At 40.1% G+C, this 21,268-nt stretch overlaps 1 protein-coding gene across 1 annotated transcript; it reads left to right on the top strand.

Moving 5' to 3' along the window:
• Positions 1-384: 384 nt before the first annotated feature.
• On the top strand, positions 385-11,073 carry TMEM247 (transmembrane protein 247; the record flags this gene model as incomplete). Its single annotated transcript, XM_083377867.1, has 4 exons — positions 385-408; positions 3,578-3,808; positions 8,603-8,938; positions 10,695-11,073. The coding sequence occupies 4 exons, from the start codon at positions 385-387 to the stop codon at positions 10,920-10,922; spliced, it is 819 nt and encodes a 272-aa protein (XP_083233993.1). The 3' UTR covers positions 10,923-11,073.
• Positions 11,074-21,268: the final 10,195 nt, after the last annotated feature.

Below are 21,268 nucleotides of genomic sequence, written 5' to 3'. Positions count from 1 at the left end.
ACTGGACTGCCTAGGAAAGGCAGGGTAAGATCCAATCGATTTACAATACAAGAAAGGAGATATGGGAGAAATTTTAAAATACTCTTTAGTCTATCAAACCATTAAAGAAGAATGGAGGAAAAGGATGCTGGAATATTAATATTTTGGTTCAAGCTTTCTCAGGCAGCATCCACTTTGCTTGAAACTGAAGACATGGAAGCAGAGAAAGCAAGATCAAATAAAACATGAAATGTATAAACTTGGTTTTCAAAGGAACAGAAATAATAAAACCACCGTAGCTAGAATCCTTGAGGAATGTGAGGAAACTGTAATCCCTGTTATATCCTAGATGAATCTCAGAGAAACATTTGGGAAGCCCATCCCAATTTATCTCCCCAATCTACCATGCAGGACTCTTGTGAGGATAAAGTGAGCAAATTGAACCTTTTTGGAAAGGGTTAGGGGCTCTTACCATGGAGAACTTGGATACCAGAGTCAGTGATATAAGTAGATTGATAACACTATGTTTAGAGATTAAATTAAATCTGTCCTTTTGCCTTCAGTCAGATCCCACTTCTCCTGGTTTCTAAAACCAGATTATTCAAATCTACATTCCAGGCTAACTGTCTTAATGATGTCACAAGCTTCCAGACTCAGCTTCCTTCATGCTCTTGCTGCACCTCTGGCAACTTGAGAGACTTAACCATATCTATTAAGGGGTGGGAGAGTCTTTTAAACAGACAGATGTTATCTGAAAATAAGCATTGTTGTAGGAAAGTCAATGTTTTTGAATTAGAACCTTGCTTTTTGAAGAAAGGCAAAGGGAATCTGAGACTGAGTATATCCAACTTAATTCCTGCTTGCCTTTATACAATTTGGAAAAAAAGAGAAATAAGACGTTAGCACCAGGTATTCCTCTTTCAGCCTGGAACATGATGTCATGGCACAGCAGAAAAAGTAGTTTAGAAAGGCTCTGATCCAAGGGTTGATATTTGTGGACTCCACTCCCCAGTAAGAATGTAGCAGGCCTAATGGTAGATCTAGCTTTGGAAAACTGAAATGTGTACAAAATCATCAGTGTGCTCTTTCCCTGCTTATGTAGTCTGACACGAGAAATAATTTTAAAAAATGCCATTGATACTCTCTGCCATTGATACTCTACTCTCCTTCCTCCCTTCATGATGTCCATGGTTCAGGCACAGTAATGTGATTTCTCCAAGGCACTCTCTCTTTTAGGGTGGATAGTAATTCTCCTGGTAACAACATACCCCATGTGTCTTGCATATGGGATGTTAGAAAAAGATTTCAAAGTTAAAGTCGTTCCCCCCCCACTTTCCATCACCACACAAACTATCACATAGACCAGGGGTCTTCAAACTTGGCCCTTTTATGACTTGTGGACTTCAACTCCCAGAATTCCTCAGCCAGCGTGCCTGCCTGAGGAATTCTGGGAGTGGAAGTCCACAAGTCATAAAAGGGCCAAGTTTGAAGACCCCTGACATAGACATTTGAAAGCAGGCAGACCATTTAGAGCAAATATAAGGGCTGGAGTATTCAACAGTAAAGGAGGTTGTTGTTGGTAGCTGGACATTGTTTGCTGTTCATGGGCTGTATGGAGTGGACATGCTAAATCCATGTACAGCTGAGGACCCAACGTGAGTGCACAAGATTATTTATTTAGTTTTCTGCAAAGAGAACTGGTTGATGGAACAATTGGAAAGGATGGTTCAGATACAACCCAGGATAGTTGGACAAGAGTGCTGGGATTCCAAGTTCAAGAAAAAGTGATTTTCTCTGTTCTTTTCTCTAAGCTCACAAGGAAGCCCAAGAAAGGAAAATACCGAAATTGTCTAAGAGACTGAAAATATCAAATCTGGGATAAGAATACTTGTGGGAAGAGGAAATGAGACCGTTAAGAAATCTATCCATAAAATCCTATACAGAAAAGCTTGTATAGAAATGTTTCTATAGTTTGTTATGCATATGGCACTATTCAGTATATTAGAAAAAAAGCTACACTGTGTTAATCTAAAAACTTTAAAACATCATCATCATTTAGAGAATAGTATGTTTATATCTGGAAAATTCCCTTTTCCTACACCTCAGCTGGATTATGGAAGAAGGTGATTGACTTCTTACTAATATTTCAGTGAATTAAAATACATCGAGTGGGCCATATCACAGACTGCTGATAAATTTTTAGTCCTTCTCAACAAAATATAAAAAGACTCCTTTGGTGAGATGTGAGCATCTTGACTGGAATCCACACTTGATTCCTTGGCAACGCTTTTGTCTTAACTGTTATGGCAACCAGAAAATTCTGTCATCACAGTGTAGAACTTTTTTTGACATCACTACTGTGGCAGTTTAGGAGAGAATCAGGGCCTGAGTTTGAGTGTGAGCGCACACGTCTGTGTATTAAACCAGGGCAGCTGCTTTTAGTTCTTCTAGATGGGGCAAATAGGACAATAGAGGCTGTTGCCTTAAAATCAGAGACAGATGTACATTTCTTATTGGGAATAGATCTGCGATGGTAAGAAATTCTAATACATTACTGAATTTAATCCTGTTGAAAATTTCAAATAATTAAATAAAACATAAGAAACACTGTATTATACAAACAGCACCCATTTTGCAAATTTGACATAAACTCAAGACAGGCAGGGTTGAAAACTTGTATGGGAAGATTAAACCAATAGCTTATTGAACTCCTGGGTCTACAATGTGAATTGGTTGGAGAATTCTGATGTAAACCATTCCACATATTTAAGGGCCCTGCTGACAACAGGCCAAAAAAAGGGATTTTTTTTCCTTTTCAGAACTTCCTTTTTCTGTAGTTATGGGGTGGAAAATAGGAAGAAGGTGAGGCAAAGGTAAAGGAGTCCTTGCAAATTTTATTCCACTAGTTATTGCCGACTCTAGGGGGCAGTGCTCATCTCCGTTTTAAGGCCATTGAGCTAGTGCTGTCTGAAGATGTTTCTGTGGCCATGTGGCCAGCATGACATCTCAGAGCGCTGCTAACTTACCATTGAAGTGGTACCTATTTATCTACTTGCATTTGTATACTTTCGAACTGATAGGTTGGCCTGAGCTAGGGTGAGGACGGGAGCTCACCCTCTTACATGGCACTTGGATCTTGAACCTGGGCTGCTGGCTTTCCAGAGAACAAGCCCTTTTTAAAAAAAATAGTGAAATCTTTTTAAACAATTAATTAAGCCAGGAATTAAAGCAGCATTTCCAAATGCTAAATAGCTGTAGTTTGAGAATAACTCCTGTTAACAGTTTCTTGGCCATGCTGGTTGGGATCAAGTCTTAACACATCAAGACTGGGGGGGACAGGCAGTTGGGGAATGCTTTCTTAATTACTTTTGTTGCACCCCCTTTGGCAATTGCAACACATTCAGAGATAATTCCTATAAAAGAAGAGTACAGAATCTGTGGTTTTCCAAAATTCAGTCTCTCAGAAGCTTCAGCCAGCAGGACAATGAAGAAGGAAATAGGAATACCCAAAGTTTTTCATTCCTGTAGAAGAGTTACATCTATTTTTCTATTGGGCTATATACTGTATAAGTCCTCCATCATATCTGATCTGTTTCAGGAAATATCCAGAGAACCCCATTCATCTTCTGATTTCTCCAACTTTGAGACAGAGTCCGTGCGCCACACAGACAAGGAGATTCAAGCAGATCTGGATCATACTAGTAATCTGGAAGGGTCTGAATATTCTTATCAAGGAGGCAATGTAGAATTCAAGGACATGCAGGCAGGAATTGAGTTTGCTGTGCAGATAACCCCAATTAAAGATTCCAAAAAGCATAAGGAAAAGATGGTAAGTGAGAAGAAATGTGGCAGATGGATGAGGGAAGTCTTCATTTTGCCTTTTTTTCTGCCCTACCATTAGGCAATGGGCCATCTCTTCTTGTAGATCATAAAAGAGTAACATATGTGTAATGGTGATGAGGTCCATGGATGAATGGAATGCAGAGAGTTTCAGTCTGTTCCAGAGATCCTTTGGGTCTTCATACCATTCTCCTATCTCCTACTTGAAGTAGTGGTTTGGTAGCTTTTGTTTCTATCAATTATCCATCTCCTAACTTTGGCATGAGAAAGTCAGAAAGGCTGTTGTACAGAAAAGCAGATAGTATACAAGCAATATCTTTACAGTGTTCTGGCCCGCCAAACATGACACCAGGGACTCAAAATAGAAAAAAATATCAGATTTCATTAATTAATTATTTTTGAACAACATAATAATTCCTAGATATATAACAAAAATAAAAGAGAGGCATGGTGGCCTAGAGGTGGAACTCTTACCTCAGAATCAAGAGGCTGTGAGTTTGATCCTAGGAGATAGTGGCAGATATTTCTCTCTCTGGGCACAAAGAATATCTGCTGTGAACTCCGCATAGGCATCAGGAGGGATATCTCAGGTCCATTCAGTTGCCCGACTCCACTCTGATGCAAGGGATTACAGGACTGTTAAAAGGAAATAAATATAACAACAATTAAAACATGAATAAACCACTTCCTAAATAAAGCTTAGAGATATCATTATTTTGTTCTCTGGGACACAAGAGATACTAATCTGGGGCAGGAGGATCATTATGAAAGGATAACCCAATGGTTACAGAGACCTGGCTGACAAAGGAGAAGGCAACTAACTTCTCTCACTGATGCAAAAGTCAAGCTGGAGGGCAGGCAGGCAGTGTGGCTGTTGTCTACAGGAATTACATCTCATTGACCAAAAGCTCCATGCAGGAAAAGCTGCTACTGAATCCATACTAGATTAAAGTGAAGACAGGTGGGTCCCAGGAGCCAAGTTTCCAGGCATTTTGTTGAATATACTCTCACTGGAATGTGGGCTGGTTATCTCCCCTGTTAGCATTTCAGACGCTGGTTGAAGAAGACTTTTTTCCAGAGAGCATTTAGGGAATAACTGGAATGGTGTTTAATTGTTTTGAGTTTTGTTTTGTTTTGTTTTGTTGTTTTGTTTTGTTGTCTATACATGATTACACTATTCATGTCTGCTTTCCTTATACATCTGGACAGGGGAGCAAGGCACATCTGCTGGGCAGTTCTTCCTTTGCTCTTTCCTATATTCTTTTTCCTACACTCTTCACTAGCTTACATTCAGCATGCGTGAGATGGGTTCTAATGCCTTACGCTATTCCTTTACATAAAATAGGACCTGAAACAGCCAAGATGCTCTATACATATTTCTAAATAAGTATAATGTCAGGTCTACTGATGATAGGAAGTAGGGTTAGCCTTTGTGGCCATGAAGTACGTACCTTCCTTTACAGAAGCCCTCCTTGAACAGACTGAGTCATGCTATCAAACAAAGATGCATGCTGGTGTTATAAATTCATAAAAATAATAAACATCAGCCAAAAAGATAGTGTATTACCATTTCCTTATATTTCTCCTTTTATAAAGAAATTATTCTCAGATCCCAGGAGGTGGGATTTATTCCCACAGTAATTAATAATAGATGCATCTTTATTTATTTATTATTTATTTATTAATTTAATTTATATACCGCCCTTCTCCCTAGGGACTCAGGGCGGTGAACAGGGCAATACATAAAAAACTAGATACAAAAATTAAGATTATTAAAACATAATTAAACAATGCCCATAAAATTAATACAAATTTAAGATTAAAATTCATTAATTAAAAATCCCACCCCGTCCCATCAGGCCAGGCCAGCTTGTTTAAAGAGATGGGTTTTAAGATCGCGCCGGAAGGAGCGGAGATCGGGCGCCATCCGGAGCTCAACCGGAAGATGGTTCCATAAATCCGGTGCACCCACAGAGAACGCCCTCCCCCTGGGGGCCACCAGTCGGCATTCTTTGACCGGTGGCACCCTGAGGAGGCCCTCTCTGTGGGAGCGTACTGGGCGGAGGGAAGTTGACGCCGGCTGCAGGTGCTCCCCAAGGTATTCCGGACCCATGCCATGAAGGGCTTTGTAGGTCATAACCAACACCTTGAACCTCACCCGGAAGACAACTGGTAGCCAATGCAGCTTGCGGAGCAAAGGTGTAACATGGGAGTATCGGGAAACTCCCAGTACAACTCTCGCGGCTGCATTCTGTACCAGTTGGAGCCTCCGAGTGGTCTTCAAGGGTAGCCCCATGTAGAGAGCGTTGCAGTAATCAAGACGAGAGGTCACGAGCGCATGAGTGACCGTACGTAAGGCATCCCGGTCTAGATAGGGCCGCAACTGGCGCACCAGGCGAACCTGGGCGAAGGCCCCCCTAGTCACAGCTACAATATGGTCTTCTAAGGAGAGTTGTGAATCTAGGAGGACTCCCAAGTTGCGAGCCCTATCTACAGGAGGTAATGACTCACCCCCCATAGTGAGGGGTGGGATATCCTGAATATCCCGAGATGCCGGTACGCACAGCCACTCAGTCTTGTCAGGGTTGAGTCGAAGCCTGTTCCTCCCCATCCAGACCTGGACCGCCTCCAGGCACCGGGACATCACGTCGAGGGCATCACTGGGGTGGTTTGGGGTCGAAATGAAAAGTTGGGTATCATCGGCATACTGATGATACCCAACTCCAAAACCACGAATGATCTCACCCAGCGGTTTCATGTAGATGTTGAACAGGAGAGGCGAGAGGACCGACCCCTGAGGGACTCCACAAACGAGAGGCCTCGCGGTCAACCTCTGCCCCCCTGCCAACACCGACTGCGAGCGTCCCAGGAGATAGGAGGAGAACCACTGAAGAACCGTGCCTCCCACTCCCAATCCCCTGAGACGCCGCAGCAGGATACCATGGTCGATGGTATCGAAAGCCGCTGAGAGGTCTAATACGACTAGGACAGAGGAATATCCCTTGTCCCGAGCCCTCCAGTGATCATTCACCAGCGCGACCAATGCCGTCTCCGTGCTGTACCCGGGCCTGAAGCCCGATTTGTACGGGTCTAGATAATCTGCTTCATCCAGGACCAGAGGGAGCTGATGCGCCACCACACTCTCAACAACCTTCGCAAGAAAGCGAAGGTTGGAGACCGGACGAAAGTTATTCAAAACAGCCGGGTCCAAGGCAGGCTTCTTGAGGAAAGGTCTTACCACCGCCTCTTTCAAGGCGGCGGGAAAACTACCCTCACTCAGAGAGGCAGATATAACCGCCTGGAACCAGCCTCGTGTCCCCTCCCGGGCTGCATAAACCAGCCAGGAAGGGCACGGGTCCAATAAACATGTGGTGGAGCTCAGCTTCCCCATGATCTTGTCCACTTCCTCCGGAGTTACAGGATCGAACTCCTCCCAGGTGACATTGACAAGACCGCTCGTGATCGTCCGATACTGCCCAGTTGGAGTCCAAACCGGTCCGAATCCGAGCGATTTTGTCCGACAGATGTTGACTAAATTCCTCGGCACGTCCCTGCAAGGGTTCCTCACTCACCTCCTGATTAAGGAGGGAGCGGGTCACCCTAAACAGGGCGGCCGGGCGATTATCTGCGGACGCGATGAGGGCAGCGAAGTAGTTAGACCTCGCCACCCTCATCGCTGCGAGATAAGACCTAATATGGGTTCTTAGTCATAATCGGTCGGATTCAGATCGGCTGGACCTCCAAACGCTCTCTAGGCCCCGTCTCCGACGCTTCATCTCCCGGAGCTCCGCGGAGAACCATGGAGCCCATTGGGATCTGCGCCGGGTCAGGGGCCGCAAGGGTACAACTCGGTCAAGTGCCTCCGTGGCTGTCCTTTCCCAGGCTTCCACTAAGGCATCTGCCGAGCTGTGAGCTGAGGAGGCAGGTGGGGACCCCAGTGCTGCCTGGAACCTCTCAGGGTCCATTAAGTGCCTGGGGCGGAACCATCTAGTTGGCTCAACAACCCCACGGTGGGGAGTGGCAAAACGGAAGACCAGCCGCAGGAGATGATGATCGGTCCATGACAGGGGCATAACAATTGGGGAGCCCCCACCAAGATCATCTAACCACCGACCAGATAAGAAAAGTCAAGGGTGTGGCCTCCCTCATGAGTCGGTCCATGAATTACCTGCGTCAGGTCCATGGCCGTCATGGAAGCCATGAACTCCCGAGCTAACTCAGATGCTCCTCCCAGGGATGGTAAATTGAAGTCTCCCAAGACCATAAGTTTGGGAAACTCAATCACCAGCCCCGAGAGGATATCGAGAAGCTCAGGCAGGGCTGCTGCTGTGCGACTAGGCGAAAGGTACACCAGCAGCAAGCCCAACTTTAAAAGTAGATTAGGCAACGCATCATCTATTTCCTATTGCTAGCTGGGTTTTTTTTTTAAGACCAGCAAAAGACAGCAAAGAATCCTAATATTTATTTAATACAAGAAGACCTCACCTGCTTCTTGCAGCAATGGAATAAAAAAGTGTTTTGAAGTAAACTTCCTTTTTGCTTCCAGTTAGCTGAAAATTACTCACTATTCCTGGAAAGCTACATAATCTCACCTACTGGAAGTATCTGATCATGTCAATGAACTCTGCTTGCACTTTTGACAGAGATATTTGGTCAGCTAATGAGAAAAAGAAAACATGAATGAAACTGGCCCTGATGTAATTCTGCAGATCCTTTCTTTAGTTCTTGTGGTTGAATGTGATGGGTAAAACATAAAGACTAAAGCCATACTTTTTATTTTCAGGATGCTGCAAGGGAGACTCCAGGTTCTTCCTACTTTCCTGATGATATGACAGAAATCTTAGACAATAAGAGTCAAGCAGAGCAGATGGTAATCACCACACAAATAGAGGGCAATGCTATGCCACCAGAAATATACCCCAGGATAGGTGAGGCCAGCAGTTTGGAAAGAATGGGTCATCTGAACAGAAGACAGATCACAACCACTGATCTTGACTTGGAGAAGATGAGGTTGGATGGTGCCATGATTAGGCTAAAATATAGGCATGAAGATAATGAAAAGCGACGTCTGCATGAAGAAAAAATGGAACAGCTACGGCAAAAGGCTTCATCTCAATCAGTAAGTGGGAAGGCACAGCAGACAAAAATAAACCTTTTGATAAAAATAAAAACCAGATTCTATACTGGTATAGTATATTCTATACTATAACATTTACAGTAATAGACTTTTAACCATTGTTAAGTTGCTGGTACTGAGCTATAAAAATCTTCAACTGCTTAGTTCCATACTAAAACCTATGCTTACAAATCTGTGTTGTCACTGTTTATTATTCTAATAATGATAGACCACTTTTTAATGCACCTACCTCCATCTGGTGTCTTTCAAATGTACTGAAACCATCACAATTGGAAGCCACCAGCCTGGGGAAGGCTGCTGTAAAGAATTCTGCAATTTCTCAGGAGAAAGTGATTAACAAACAAAGCAGTTCTAGTGTCTACGATAGAGGCAGCCTCAAGAAATTTCCAGCATGAACTTTCAGAAACAAGTGGCATTGAAAACCAAGAAAAGGAGAGCTAGGCTGGTGTTTTCTGTTTTTTTGATAGGATCCATCTCCATGTTCCCATGGAGATTCCTCTTTGGTAGATGCTGTATTGCTGTTGCTTTGGCCCAGTTTGGAAAGAACAGAAGGATTCTGCTGAGGACACCTGTCACTAATTCTGTTGTGATTCAGGGTCAGCCTGTGGGTTCGGCAGTTGGGTCGGATGACTCAGAGGAGGAGGGGGGTGTTGAAGAGCTTGCTGATGAGAGCCCTCAGCCAGGCACCTCCCACCTGGTCACGATGGAGACCCAGCTGTGTGAGCCTGACAGCGTGGATGAAGATGACCCACAGCTGGCCCTGTTCAAGGACGCCCGACGCAGGAGGCAGTCAATCAGGAGTAAACAGAGGAAGGCAATGGGGCACCTCGGAAGGAGGCAGAGAGAAGCCACGCCCTGAACTGTATAAAAGGGGAATGCGTGGGAGGGCTGGTTTGCTGAAGGCAAATAGTTCCTGTTTCCTAGCTCCTGTTTCATGGTTGGTGTCTTGTTTTGCTCTGTTTTATGTTAATAAATTTGGCAGGCTTAATTCCAGCCTCTTGCCGTTTGTAAAGGGGTTGTCCCTGCCTTTTCTGCAGGGCCGGTAGCAGGCTGGTACAGAACAAATTCTTCTGTGCTTCCTCTTGGACATGACTTTGGATTGACAGAACTGGAAAGGCAATGTGAAGGGGAATGGCTGAGATGCCAAAATCCCAAGGCTAGCTGATTTTTTTTTGTTATTAAAGTTACCGCTTGCAATTTGAGAATGCAAACAGAGGCAGATGTGTATCCTTGGATGCAAAGATGGTTTTAAAAAGGAGGAAGTAAGTAAAGGAGGCAAATATTGCAGATGAAAGTGAGGAAATAGTATCACAATCAGTGTCTGATCACAGAAGATGCTGTTATGATGCAGTACATTATTTTTATTTAGTTTAACCAAAGTATTTCTAAGTGGCTTCTTTTGGCAAAGCTTATCAGGCAAATGACACATAGGGGAGATCTTGAGAAGATTACCTTTGGGTCTATTATTTCGCCATCTTTGAGGTCTTACATATTTCAGCCAATGGGAGAGACAATTTGGAGAAAGAACCTAGCAGTGGCCAGACTAGACAATGCTTGCTTATACACATGACAAATATCAGGTGTAGTTTAACTCCCAGGTATGGTGTGCTACACATTAGGGAAATACAGATATTTACAAATTGTGTTGCTCAGTTTTTTGAATTTTGTCTCGGACGCATGGGCCTGTTAACAACTTCACCATGTTCCTTTGTCTCTTTTTTGTTCCTTTCGCTTGCAGATTGGACAACAGCTACATGAATTATTCCAGCCCCAGAACCAGTATGCCCTATTTTTTTTCTGCTTCATCTTTATCCATGTTATTTACACACTAAGGGAGCTGGTTTTTTATTTTATTACAAAGCATCACATATTCTGCTATGCCATTTTGCTGTATCTTGGTTTCTTGAAGATTCTCATGGATTACAGACAGAGAAAAAAACAACCTTGGAACAGCAGCAGACTCTAAGCAACAGAAACAAGAGAAATATGGCTTCCTGAAGTTTATGTATCTCATCTCTTTGCCCCTACTCTTTAAAGTTTCCTAGTATGCACAATGAATGCAGGCTTTGGTTTGGCTGTTGAAGGATCTGATGGTATCCTCTTCGTTGAATGTTATATCCTGCTCTCTCCCCGCCCCCGCCCTCACCACCTCTTTTTAAGGCTTTTTAAGACTTGCCCTCCATCAGAGCAGACAGTCTCTAATATTAATAAATTGACATGGAATTAAAAAAAAACGTGTGTGCTCCTTTGAGAAAAAAGTATAGCAAGCAGAACTATTTTTAAAGTAGACTGCTCAAGGGGATCTGATATTAAATATTAAATTTCAAATGAAGTTCAACCATACAAAATGCACTTGCATTAGTAGAACAGAACTGAAGAAAAACTAAATTAGAAAAGGCCATCTAAAGTCCTCCAGATGTTTGGAATGTTGCTCCCACCAATCCAAGGCACCGCAGTCCAAAATATTTGAAAGGAATAGGGAGGTACTCCCAAAACATCTTGCTACCTGTTTCATGGTAGCAATTGGTGCCCCTGCACCATACCACAGGTACATAATACCCCTAGGCCAATCAGTGAAAATATTTTTGTGATACGCTAAAAAAACCAAAAAACTTACAAGTATATCATGGCTCCTCAAATCTGTGGCTGAGACAGTTTCTTTTTTGGCTAATGGAAAGCCAAAACCCTGAGCTGGTCTTCCTCACTTTCACCTTCATCATCATTTTCCTCTTCACATATTCCTGACAGTTAGAACAATTAATCAGTGGAACAACCTGCCTCCAGAAGCTGTGAATGCTCCAACACTGGAAGTTTTTAAGAAAAGACTGGACAGCCATTTGTCTGAAATGATATAGGGTTTCCTGCCTGAGCAGGGGGTTGGACTAGATGACCTCCAACGTCCCTTCCAACTTTATTGTTGTTGTTGTTATTATTATTATTTTATAGCTTTCACATTGCTTCTGACTCATAGCAAAATTCTGCCCCCCTGACAAGATTCAACATGTAAACACACTTGCACTTAATTGACTATGGATGAATCTTGGGGAGGAGATGAGATAGCTCAACCCACCCTGTAGGGGGTTCAGACTCCAAGGGAAAATACCATTTTTGTGTCAGTGGAGGTCATATCATGAAGATATATCCCCTACAAATAGTGAAGCATCTTCATATTCCACCCAAGAATATATCCTGATAGAGGCTTAAAGATCAGCCACATTTCCTCACCTCATTTAGCCATCTTACCTATCATTTTACCATCTTGCCTTTGTTTTCATGACATGCCCTTCTATGATTATATTAAAAATTATGTTAATACTTCCAATTTTTCCTTTCTATAGACCAGTGTTTCTCAAATTTGGCAACTTTAAGATGTGCAGACTTCAACTCCTAGAATTCTCCAGCTAGCCACGCTGCTATCTGAATCTTAAAAATGCTTCTTGCACCAAGGACCACTTGCAGTCCTCTTGTGGACCACCAATTGGTTTATGCAATGAAGCCCATTATATGCATTTATACAACATACAAAATTAAGCTGACTGAGTGTGCATAATAACATGAGTCTAAAATGTGCATAGCTGCTTTCTGTTTATCGTGTTTGGCAAATTAACAGAACTCTTGGTAGCCTTAAAGGTTTTGTGTATTTTACGTAACTGCAGCTGATCTTTTAAAGATATTGCCCTAATGGGTATCCCATATTTATATCTAACATGGAACAGAAAATATCACTGTATCTATGCAAAACCTTAATTTTTCCAGATTCTGAATAGTCATCACTCTTGCAAAAGGGAGTAATAATACTGGACCCTCTCCCCAAAAAACAACACTCAATGAAATACACATTAAGGAAAAATGTTATATAATTGGACTTAGGTATTATAATGGCACTTTTTTTTTACCACTAGGCTTCTATGACTATGATAATATAACTGGTTGTTCTTCAGTGCTTTTTTTTTGAAGAATCTTCTTTCTGACTTAGGCCAATGATAGTTCATTTTTCTCTAGAGAAACATAATATGAGACTTGCTGGATCAAAAATAAGAGGCAGGTTTTTGGATTGTCAGCTTCTTTGGTAATTTAATCCAATTCTATAGAACAAATTTCAGCTGGTTTTGCATAACGTGCTAGACTGAAATGTAGTTGGTTCATTTGTGGCTCAGTGGGTTCAGTGAAGCCAGCCAGTGTGGTTGGATGATGCAGTGTGTTAAATCAACAAAGAAAATTGGACTAATAAAATAACTGTAAAATTAGCCTCTTGACAAATGCCTCACTAACCTTGATAACTCTGGTAAAACAAGATCAGGTATATTTATATACATAAAGGTGCCCAATATATGTGGATGCACACACAGACTTAAAGATTATCATTACAGGAAGTCTGCCTGTCAAAGTGTCATTGGATAGGAGCTTCACATATTTTTCAAGGAACCCCACCCCTTTCAAGTCAGAGGCTGCAAGCTGAAAGAAGAAGAGGAAAAAGACAGGCTGTTGGCTGAGTTGCATTGCCCAATGAGATGAATAGAAGCTGCCATTTAAACAAGTAAAACCATTGCTGGAAGCTTATTGCAGTCTCCAGAGAGACCTTCAGGATGAAAAATGCAAAGGTAAGAGGGCAGCATTCTTGAAAAGTTATCTTGGTCATCCTCATTAAAATTTAGAATGAGTGCAGTGTTTGCTAAGAGATGAGCTGAATTCAAATCTTACATGTCTCATGAATTTTTCAGCTGCCTTTGATGAGGCGCTATTTTCTTAGCATACCGATCTGCAATATGGCACTTACAGCAGCTTACTTACAGGACAGTTGTGATTAGAAAGAGTATAATAACAAAGACAGCTGTAATAGTTGTTCTAATAAATATAATAGTTATGATACATTAGATATGAAGTCACTTTGAAAGCAGTTGTTAAAGAAGTCTTTTTTCATGAACCATTTTTGTCACTATTGTCACTAAGGATATATAATCTAGATTTCTCATTCTGTTATTTGATTAATGGAAGCAGTGTTTCTCCTTGTTTTGTAGTCAGAATAATAGGCCATCACAGTAGAACAAGAGACAAACTGTGAACAAATGAAGGATTTTTCTTAAGAGGGAGATAGAATAACAGGGAAAACGTCACCTATTTATCTTCCATATAGTAAAAGTAGAGCACTTTTGTCCTCAAAAGTCTGGTTATCTGATAAATAGTGCTTTTTGCTCCAGAATTGTCTTTGTGTGACCTCTTCTGGTACTGAAGGTTTACTACAATAGCAGCATGTAGACATCAGGGAAGTCTTTGAGTGTGCAAATGAACATGTGAATAAAGTGTAAAAAGCTGCTACAAGTGACGTTTGTTTCTCCTATACCTGTCTTCCATGCTTCAAAGGCAATATATATATATTTATATGGACCCCACTATGTCCAAGGCAATTAGCTATGTCAGCCTCTCAAATTGTCATTCTCTGGGCGTAAAGAGAGTGAACCTCCCACAATGCAGCCATATCAGCATGGTCATTTTAATCCTAAAACATCTGGAGGATCCCAGGATTTCCATTTTGACATATAGATAGTCTACTTAGATCAGGGCTGGGCAATTGGCTCAGGAATTCTGGGAGTTAAAGTCCAAAGATCATAAAAGCGCCATAGTTGCCCACGCCTGGTTTGGATTGTACTTTCATAAACCCCTGAACAAATAACATGGAGTTGAGCCAGAAAAGTGTGAGAAGATCCCATCTTTTTTGCCTCTTCCTTTAATAACCATCTGTGTTATAAAATATTGGCTTCCATTGCAGTAAATCATTTAAAAAAAGTTTGGCATTTAAATCGGAAAAAAACTTGCCTTGATTATTTTTCTTGAAATTGGAATATTTGGAGCTATATAAGCAGCATAACTTGTTATGATTGACTATTGCTGTTAGTTCAATAATTGAAAAACACATTTTGCTAACTGATTTTTTTACTTGGGTGGTTATATACTGCCAAGATTAGCTTTGAATCAGACTTTGATAACAAATGGCTAGTGTATTGTTAATTAAGTCAATCAGGCAATATTCTAAACAGATGTATTAAGGAGGGAGTAGCACTGGATACAGTGGACAGTCTTGAGTGAATATGTGGCAATTGTACCTCTTAAGTCATGGGCTCTTTGGTGCAGGAAGGAAGACACGAGGCTGAGTACAAGATAACTCATTCTTTATTCTTGCTAGAACTGTACTGAAGCTTAGGCTGCAACCAGCCACAATATATAGTCTAGCCCCTAGGCGGCAGCCAATAGGTTTGAACTCACTCTTGCCGCCTGGGGCTAGCCAATTACAGGACCGGAGATGGCTAGTCTAGGTTACTGGGGAGCCGTTAGCTGCTCCAGCAATGAACGTGGTGTTACACCAAAAGCCCAGTACATAACAGTACCAGACCACAAATAGCATGGAAATACTGTATGAGCAGGTTAAGTGGAACTATTAGGAGTTGCCTTACTCAGAATCAGAGAGTTAGTAAATTTAATTCAGAATTGTCAACAGAGTCAGGAAGAAGGTTCACCAGTTCTGTCTAGGGATCCAAGACTGAATTTGGGATCCTGAGCCCACAAACCATGTTCTTCATCACTGAGTATGACCATCCTTTCTTTCTTTTCTGTAATGGTTTCCTACTCTCCTTAAATAAAACACAGTACTAGAAATGTAGTGCCCTTTAGATACATCAAATCTACAACTCCTTAAATCTCCAGCCAACATATCCAACAACCATGTGAAGTGGGAATTTTGGGAACTAAAGTCTCAGAACATTGGAGTACACCAGATCTGGGGGGGGGGAAGAGTATATATTTCAGGAAATGGTAAGACAAGAGATCTGGCAGTTGATTAGCCAATCAATTGATTGGTCTGTGACAGGTCAGCTGTTTCAAGATATTACTGGATATTAAAATATATTAAATGAAATGTTGGATATATATAAGGAGTTGATGTGCATGCTTCAATGACCCTTCAAATCAAATCCAAGATCAACAACCACAAGGTTGACTACAAGTTTGGAAAATAAAACATTTTTCTTTCTCCAAGTTTAGGGTCTGTTTAAGAAGTTGTCTTGCATGCAAGCAGTCAAGTGGCATGTGTGAACCAACCATCCAAATAAATGGCTTCCAAACTGGCTCTGTATTGGACTTCTAGTCAAGTAATGAAAGTCAACAGTTTCCAAAAGGCTTTTTCAGAATATGGGACTTTTGAGGAAAACTAGTAGATAACCAGTTCACCACAAGGGGACAGTATTTTACACAAATAAAGCACATTCATAATAGCTTTAGTTATAATAGCTTTAATTACTCTCATACCAGGTTCCCCAATGCATGCTCATCCACAAAACATATATAGGAAACACACATGCATCCATTCCAATTAGTCCCTCTCTCACACACATAAACACAATACACTGCTTCATCGCACACAAGAAAATACAGCTGCTTCCTATGTATATGTGAAAGAGTTAGAAAGAATCCTAGAACCTATACCATGTGTGCCTTCCTTAGCTTATTAAAAATAAATGCAAGGTCTTTGATCCAAAATGGATCAGATAACTTTGAGCCAGATTTTGATGGTATTTATGACAATGATTAGCATTATTGTTATTGACCTTTTTGAGCAAAAACAGAAATCTGTCCTCATGAGATGGGCCTCATTCAAATCTGTCCTCATTCAATCTGACCATCCAGTGTAATCACTATAAAAATCCTGCTTAATGGTAGAACAGTGCATGCATGCAAGATCCTAGATTTAATCCTCAGCATCTCCAGTCACTTCTGGGAAAAGTTCCTACAGTATTTGCAATCCCTGGGACTGTGGTCAGTACGTGTATAATACTGAACTAGGTGGACAAATAATTTATTCTGGCATAAAAAAGTTTCTTGGGTAATCTGACATTTAACTTAGTTATTTGGCTGCTGTTGTTGGATATACTGTCCTGACCACATTGCCACATACAAGAAGACAGATCATAAAAATTAGTCTTCACTCAGGAAAAGAAATAACTATTAAAATGAATTTAAAATGGAGACATACCTTTGTATGGCTGGAAACTACAGCTTAATATTTATATTTTAATTATAACATTGAATGTCAGAACATATTTCAAAACATTTTACACTGAGACCCCCCCAAAAAAAGATTTAATTAGCCCCTGAGATATTTCAAAACCATTCTATCCCCAGGTTATATACTGTATTTCAATTTTAAATCAGTGCTTTTCAAACTTGGCAAATTTAAGCTATGTGGATTTAAACTCCCAGAATTCCCCAGCCAGAAATACTACAATTCTGGGAGTTGTACAAAATTTAAAGTTGCCAAGTTTGAAAAACATTGGTCTAGCTCAGTGGCGGAGAACCAGGGGCCTTTTATGATTTGTGGACTTCAACTCCCAGAATTCCTGAGCCAGCCATTCATGCTGGCTCAGGAATTCATGCTGGCTCAGGAATTCTGGGAGTTGAAATCCACAAGTCATAAAAGGGCCACAGTTCCCCAATCCTGGTCTGGGTGAAATAAATTAAAATTAAACATCCATCTTTTCGCGCCATGGGTGATACGAAAGACAATTTCACTTGCTGACAGAATGAGAACATACTATAGGCCACACAGTATTTCTCTGAGTTTGGATTCCAATGCTTAGATTCCCAATCAAAATCAAGGGAGGCCTAACACAATGTCAGACCAGGAATCTATTTGAAGATAATGACTTTTACCTGCTCCTTTTCAGCATTAGAAAAAAAACAGGCCTCCCTATTCTAGTTTTGAGAAGATGCTGCTGATGGGCTTCCAAAAGGTTCTGGTTAGTTGCTCTGACCTCCACTTCGTTCGTTCGTTCATTCATTCATTCATTCATTTTGCTGCCCATCTCGTGGTTCAGGGACTCTCAGACTCTGTTGCCTGGATTAAACAGGCTTGTTTAGAACAAAATCACATAGTATGGGAACATTTCTACTTCCTTTTCAAATTTCTATCAGCTATCTCAATAATTAGCTTTAACTAGAAACTGTTTTCTTTCAGCTCCTGCAAAAAATACCAACTCTAAGTTTCGTAAGAAAAAAAAATGTAGTTTGATCTGAAAAAAAGATAATACTGTGCCTGTGGCATGCTTTTTATCTCCCATAATTTTATCTTGTATAACAAGTACCAGATGTTTTTGTAAATATGGGCTTGATCTGTAGACAGGGACAACCTATAAATCTCTGAATATATCAATCAATCAATCAAAATTTATTTATGGTCAAAGACCATACTCAATTAAAGACTAGCATGCAAATATGATAACTGTAAAAAGAAAAATTAAAACTGTGAGAAAATCCTAAAAAAATAGCAGTTAAGAATTAATAGTATGAGGAAGGAAACAGATGATTTGCAATAATTACGGATAAGAATTCTGCCATCTTCTTGGAGATTTCTGATCACCCAGGAAAAGATTACCAGTCACAATGGTAATTAGAGTTATTAACAATGGGAAGTATTAAACCTGATCATCATTGGGTGTTCAATGCACATTTTAATACGAGGGCAATTCAGAAATAAACCTCCGTTTGAGCATGTGTGAGAAATAGGTGGGGATAGTGATGCCTGTCCTATGGCACCCTGTGCAGTAGGCAGTAAGGAATGGAAGGAGAAGGTTGTGTTGCAGTTGACTCATCTGCTAGATCAATTGAAAACGAACCATTTAAAAAAAATGAAACAATGGCTTGCATCACACCACTTCGATGAAGACAATGCGCTTCACGATGCTGTTACAGGATGGCTTCATTCCCAGGTGGGAGATTTTTTTGCAGAAGGAATTTCAAACCTTGTAAGACGTTATGACAAGTGCCTTGTAATAGATGCCTTTTGGATTTTTACCAGAAACTCTCTTATATGATTATACCAGCAGGATCTGACTGGGATCTTAAAGCATTTCCCAGGGAATACCAATATTTGGATATTTAATGTGATCTGGCCATAGTATCTGTCACTCCATTGATCACTAGACACAATCTACTTTCATTTTTGAAATTTCAATGAGAGGTATGAAAGTCAAGGATATGGATGCTCCTTAATGTATACTTCAAAAGAGGTAGCCCATCCTTCCCCATTTGGGTGGTCCCATTTTTTGGACTATAGTTCCTACTATCCCCATTCACATTATCTGGATATAATAGAACTAGAGTGAAAAGTAGCCAAAGAAAGCCAACCTAGACTAGCATACTTCTGATAAACAGTTTCCCCTCCCCTCTTCTCTGGCTTTCACCGTTTGTTCTTTTCTGGCATTACACACTTTAAAATTTTATTAGCATCATCAAAAATAAAAACCAAAGCCATTTCTGGTTTCATTTTTCCCATGAGAACATCTCACTTTGCGGTTGCTTGAGGAAGTTGACTTAACAATTAAGATGAAGTAGTGGTTTTTCTTTTGGGGAACTTTAGAACATCTTGTCATGCCTAATGGGAAATTCTTGCATACTGTTTTATTCAGATTTTAGATTGGTGATACAGACAGTGGTGTCTGCTACATGTGATATCAAAATATCTAGCTACATGTGATATCAAGCTACATGTGATATCAAAAAGGTGGTGGAGGAGAGTTAGAAATATCTTTGAATGGAACTCCTTCCACTTTCAGAGGCAAGCTTAATAACGTCAATATTGCTTTTTATTGGTTGTATTCACATGATATCCATACTCCTGATTAATTGAACTATGGCTTCCTAACCCAATTTTTGTAATTCATATGACATAATGAACCTTGAATCATACTGTTATATTGTTTCAAATTTTTCAAATTAGCACTCATATGCAAATTGGACCAGGTTTGTAAGCTGCTAGTAAGAACTCACTTCTATCTATTGTTTTTCTAATTTTCTATAGTGATCTAAAGAAGGGAATTTCACATGCAGTTTTGTTAACTGATGTTGAATCTGAACTTGTCTTTTTACTTCCTTTCATTTTCTTTTTGTTTTTTAATATTTCTTTCCTGATACTAAATGCAAAAGCAAGGATTCTCTTACTGCTCATAATGGAACATGTAATTTACATGTTGCCTTTCAGAGTTCCATTATATCTCTAATACTTTTCAATATCTATATGAAGATACTGAGTAGAAGATTTGCAACTATGTGTTCCCAGAATACCAGTGATGCCAAAATCTATATCTTGGTATCATTGTCAAATAATATGATTCCCCTGAATTCTTGTAATTGATTAGATGAACACAATAAATAGCAATAATTCTAAGAAATCACACATCCAGGGAGATGGTAGATGTATCTGTTTTAAACAAGATCACTGAATCAATGTATACACAACTTGGGAAATAATGATCATCAAGGCTTTTATCATTTGGGGTTAACATACCAGGTGCATCTTTTGCTTGAGGAGAATTACTGTATAATGTAACTATCACATTACACATGTGATAATCTTTATATCTCATCTGAAAACTTTATATGGCACTCATCTCAGCAGGCAGGTTTGATTCCAGAAGAGCTGAAGAAGACCACATAATATTTGTGCTAAAAGCATGGAAAAGATTGTTAATTTACTTCTGACTGAAATACAACATGGATGTGTGTATCTTTAAATTCCTGTGTGGGTCAATCCCAAATTATTTGAATGAATTAGTCTTTCTGTAATATTCCCTCGCCCACTTCAGTAACACCATCCAAAAAGTTTCATTCACAATTCTGCTGCTGGGTTTGGTTTGTCTTGGGAAGAATTCCAGATTGAGTGGTTTCTGTAGTTGTCCCAAATCTTTAGAATGCTCTCTCTCCATAGAGATAAAAAGTTCTAAAATATTTTTAAAACAGTGGATTAACTACTGATTTTAAACGTTTTAATATAACTGATTTTAATTTGGATTTCATAGTTTATTCTAAACTGCAGGAGATCTTGGTAGTCAGTGACAGAATTAGCTAAATAAATTTTTAAAAAATGAAATAGGATTGCAATTACAAGCCCTGCAACATGATATTTCCATCTTCAGGGAAATTTTGGTGAAGTCCCACTTTTAAATAAGCAATCTGCACCTCTGCATTGTCGATTGAAAAACAAATAATTGGATTTATATTGATTTTTTAGGATGTTCATGAGGAAGAATGGTATGACAGATGACAAGATTTTGTCCTTTAAATTTAAAGCATTAATTTTATGTGCCCTGTGGTAAGCATTTACTTATCATTAAGCAAAGAGAACAAAGGCAGATATAGATCTGAATAAAATCTATATTTGCCAACCTATGTTTATAGATTTAAATTTAGAAATAATGTCTTTAAATTAAACACAATTGTTCTAACTAAATTGAGGGAAACTATCACCAAACGACCTGTGTATTTGTT

Source organism: Vipera ursinii (genome assembly GCF_947247035.1).
Source record: "Vipera ursinii genome assembly, chromosome: 1".
NCBI classification, from domain to species: Eukaryota; Metazoa; Chordata; class Lepidosauria; order Squamata; family Viperidae; genus Vipera; species Vipera ursinii.
Note: the sequence above shows the minus strand (reverse complement) of the source record. Positions and strands in the feature narration are given on the sequence as shown.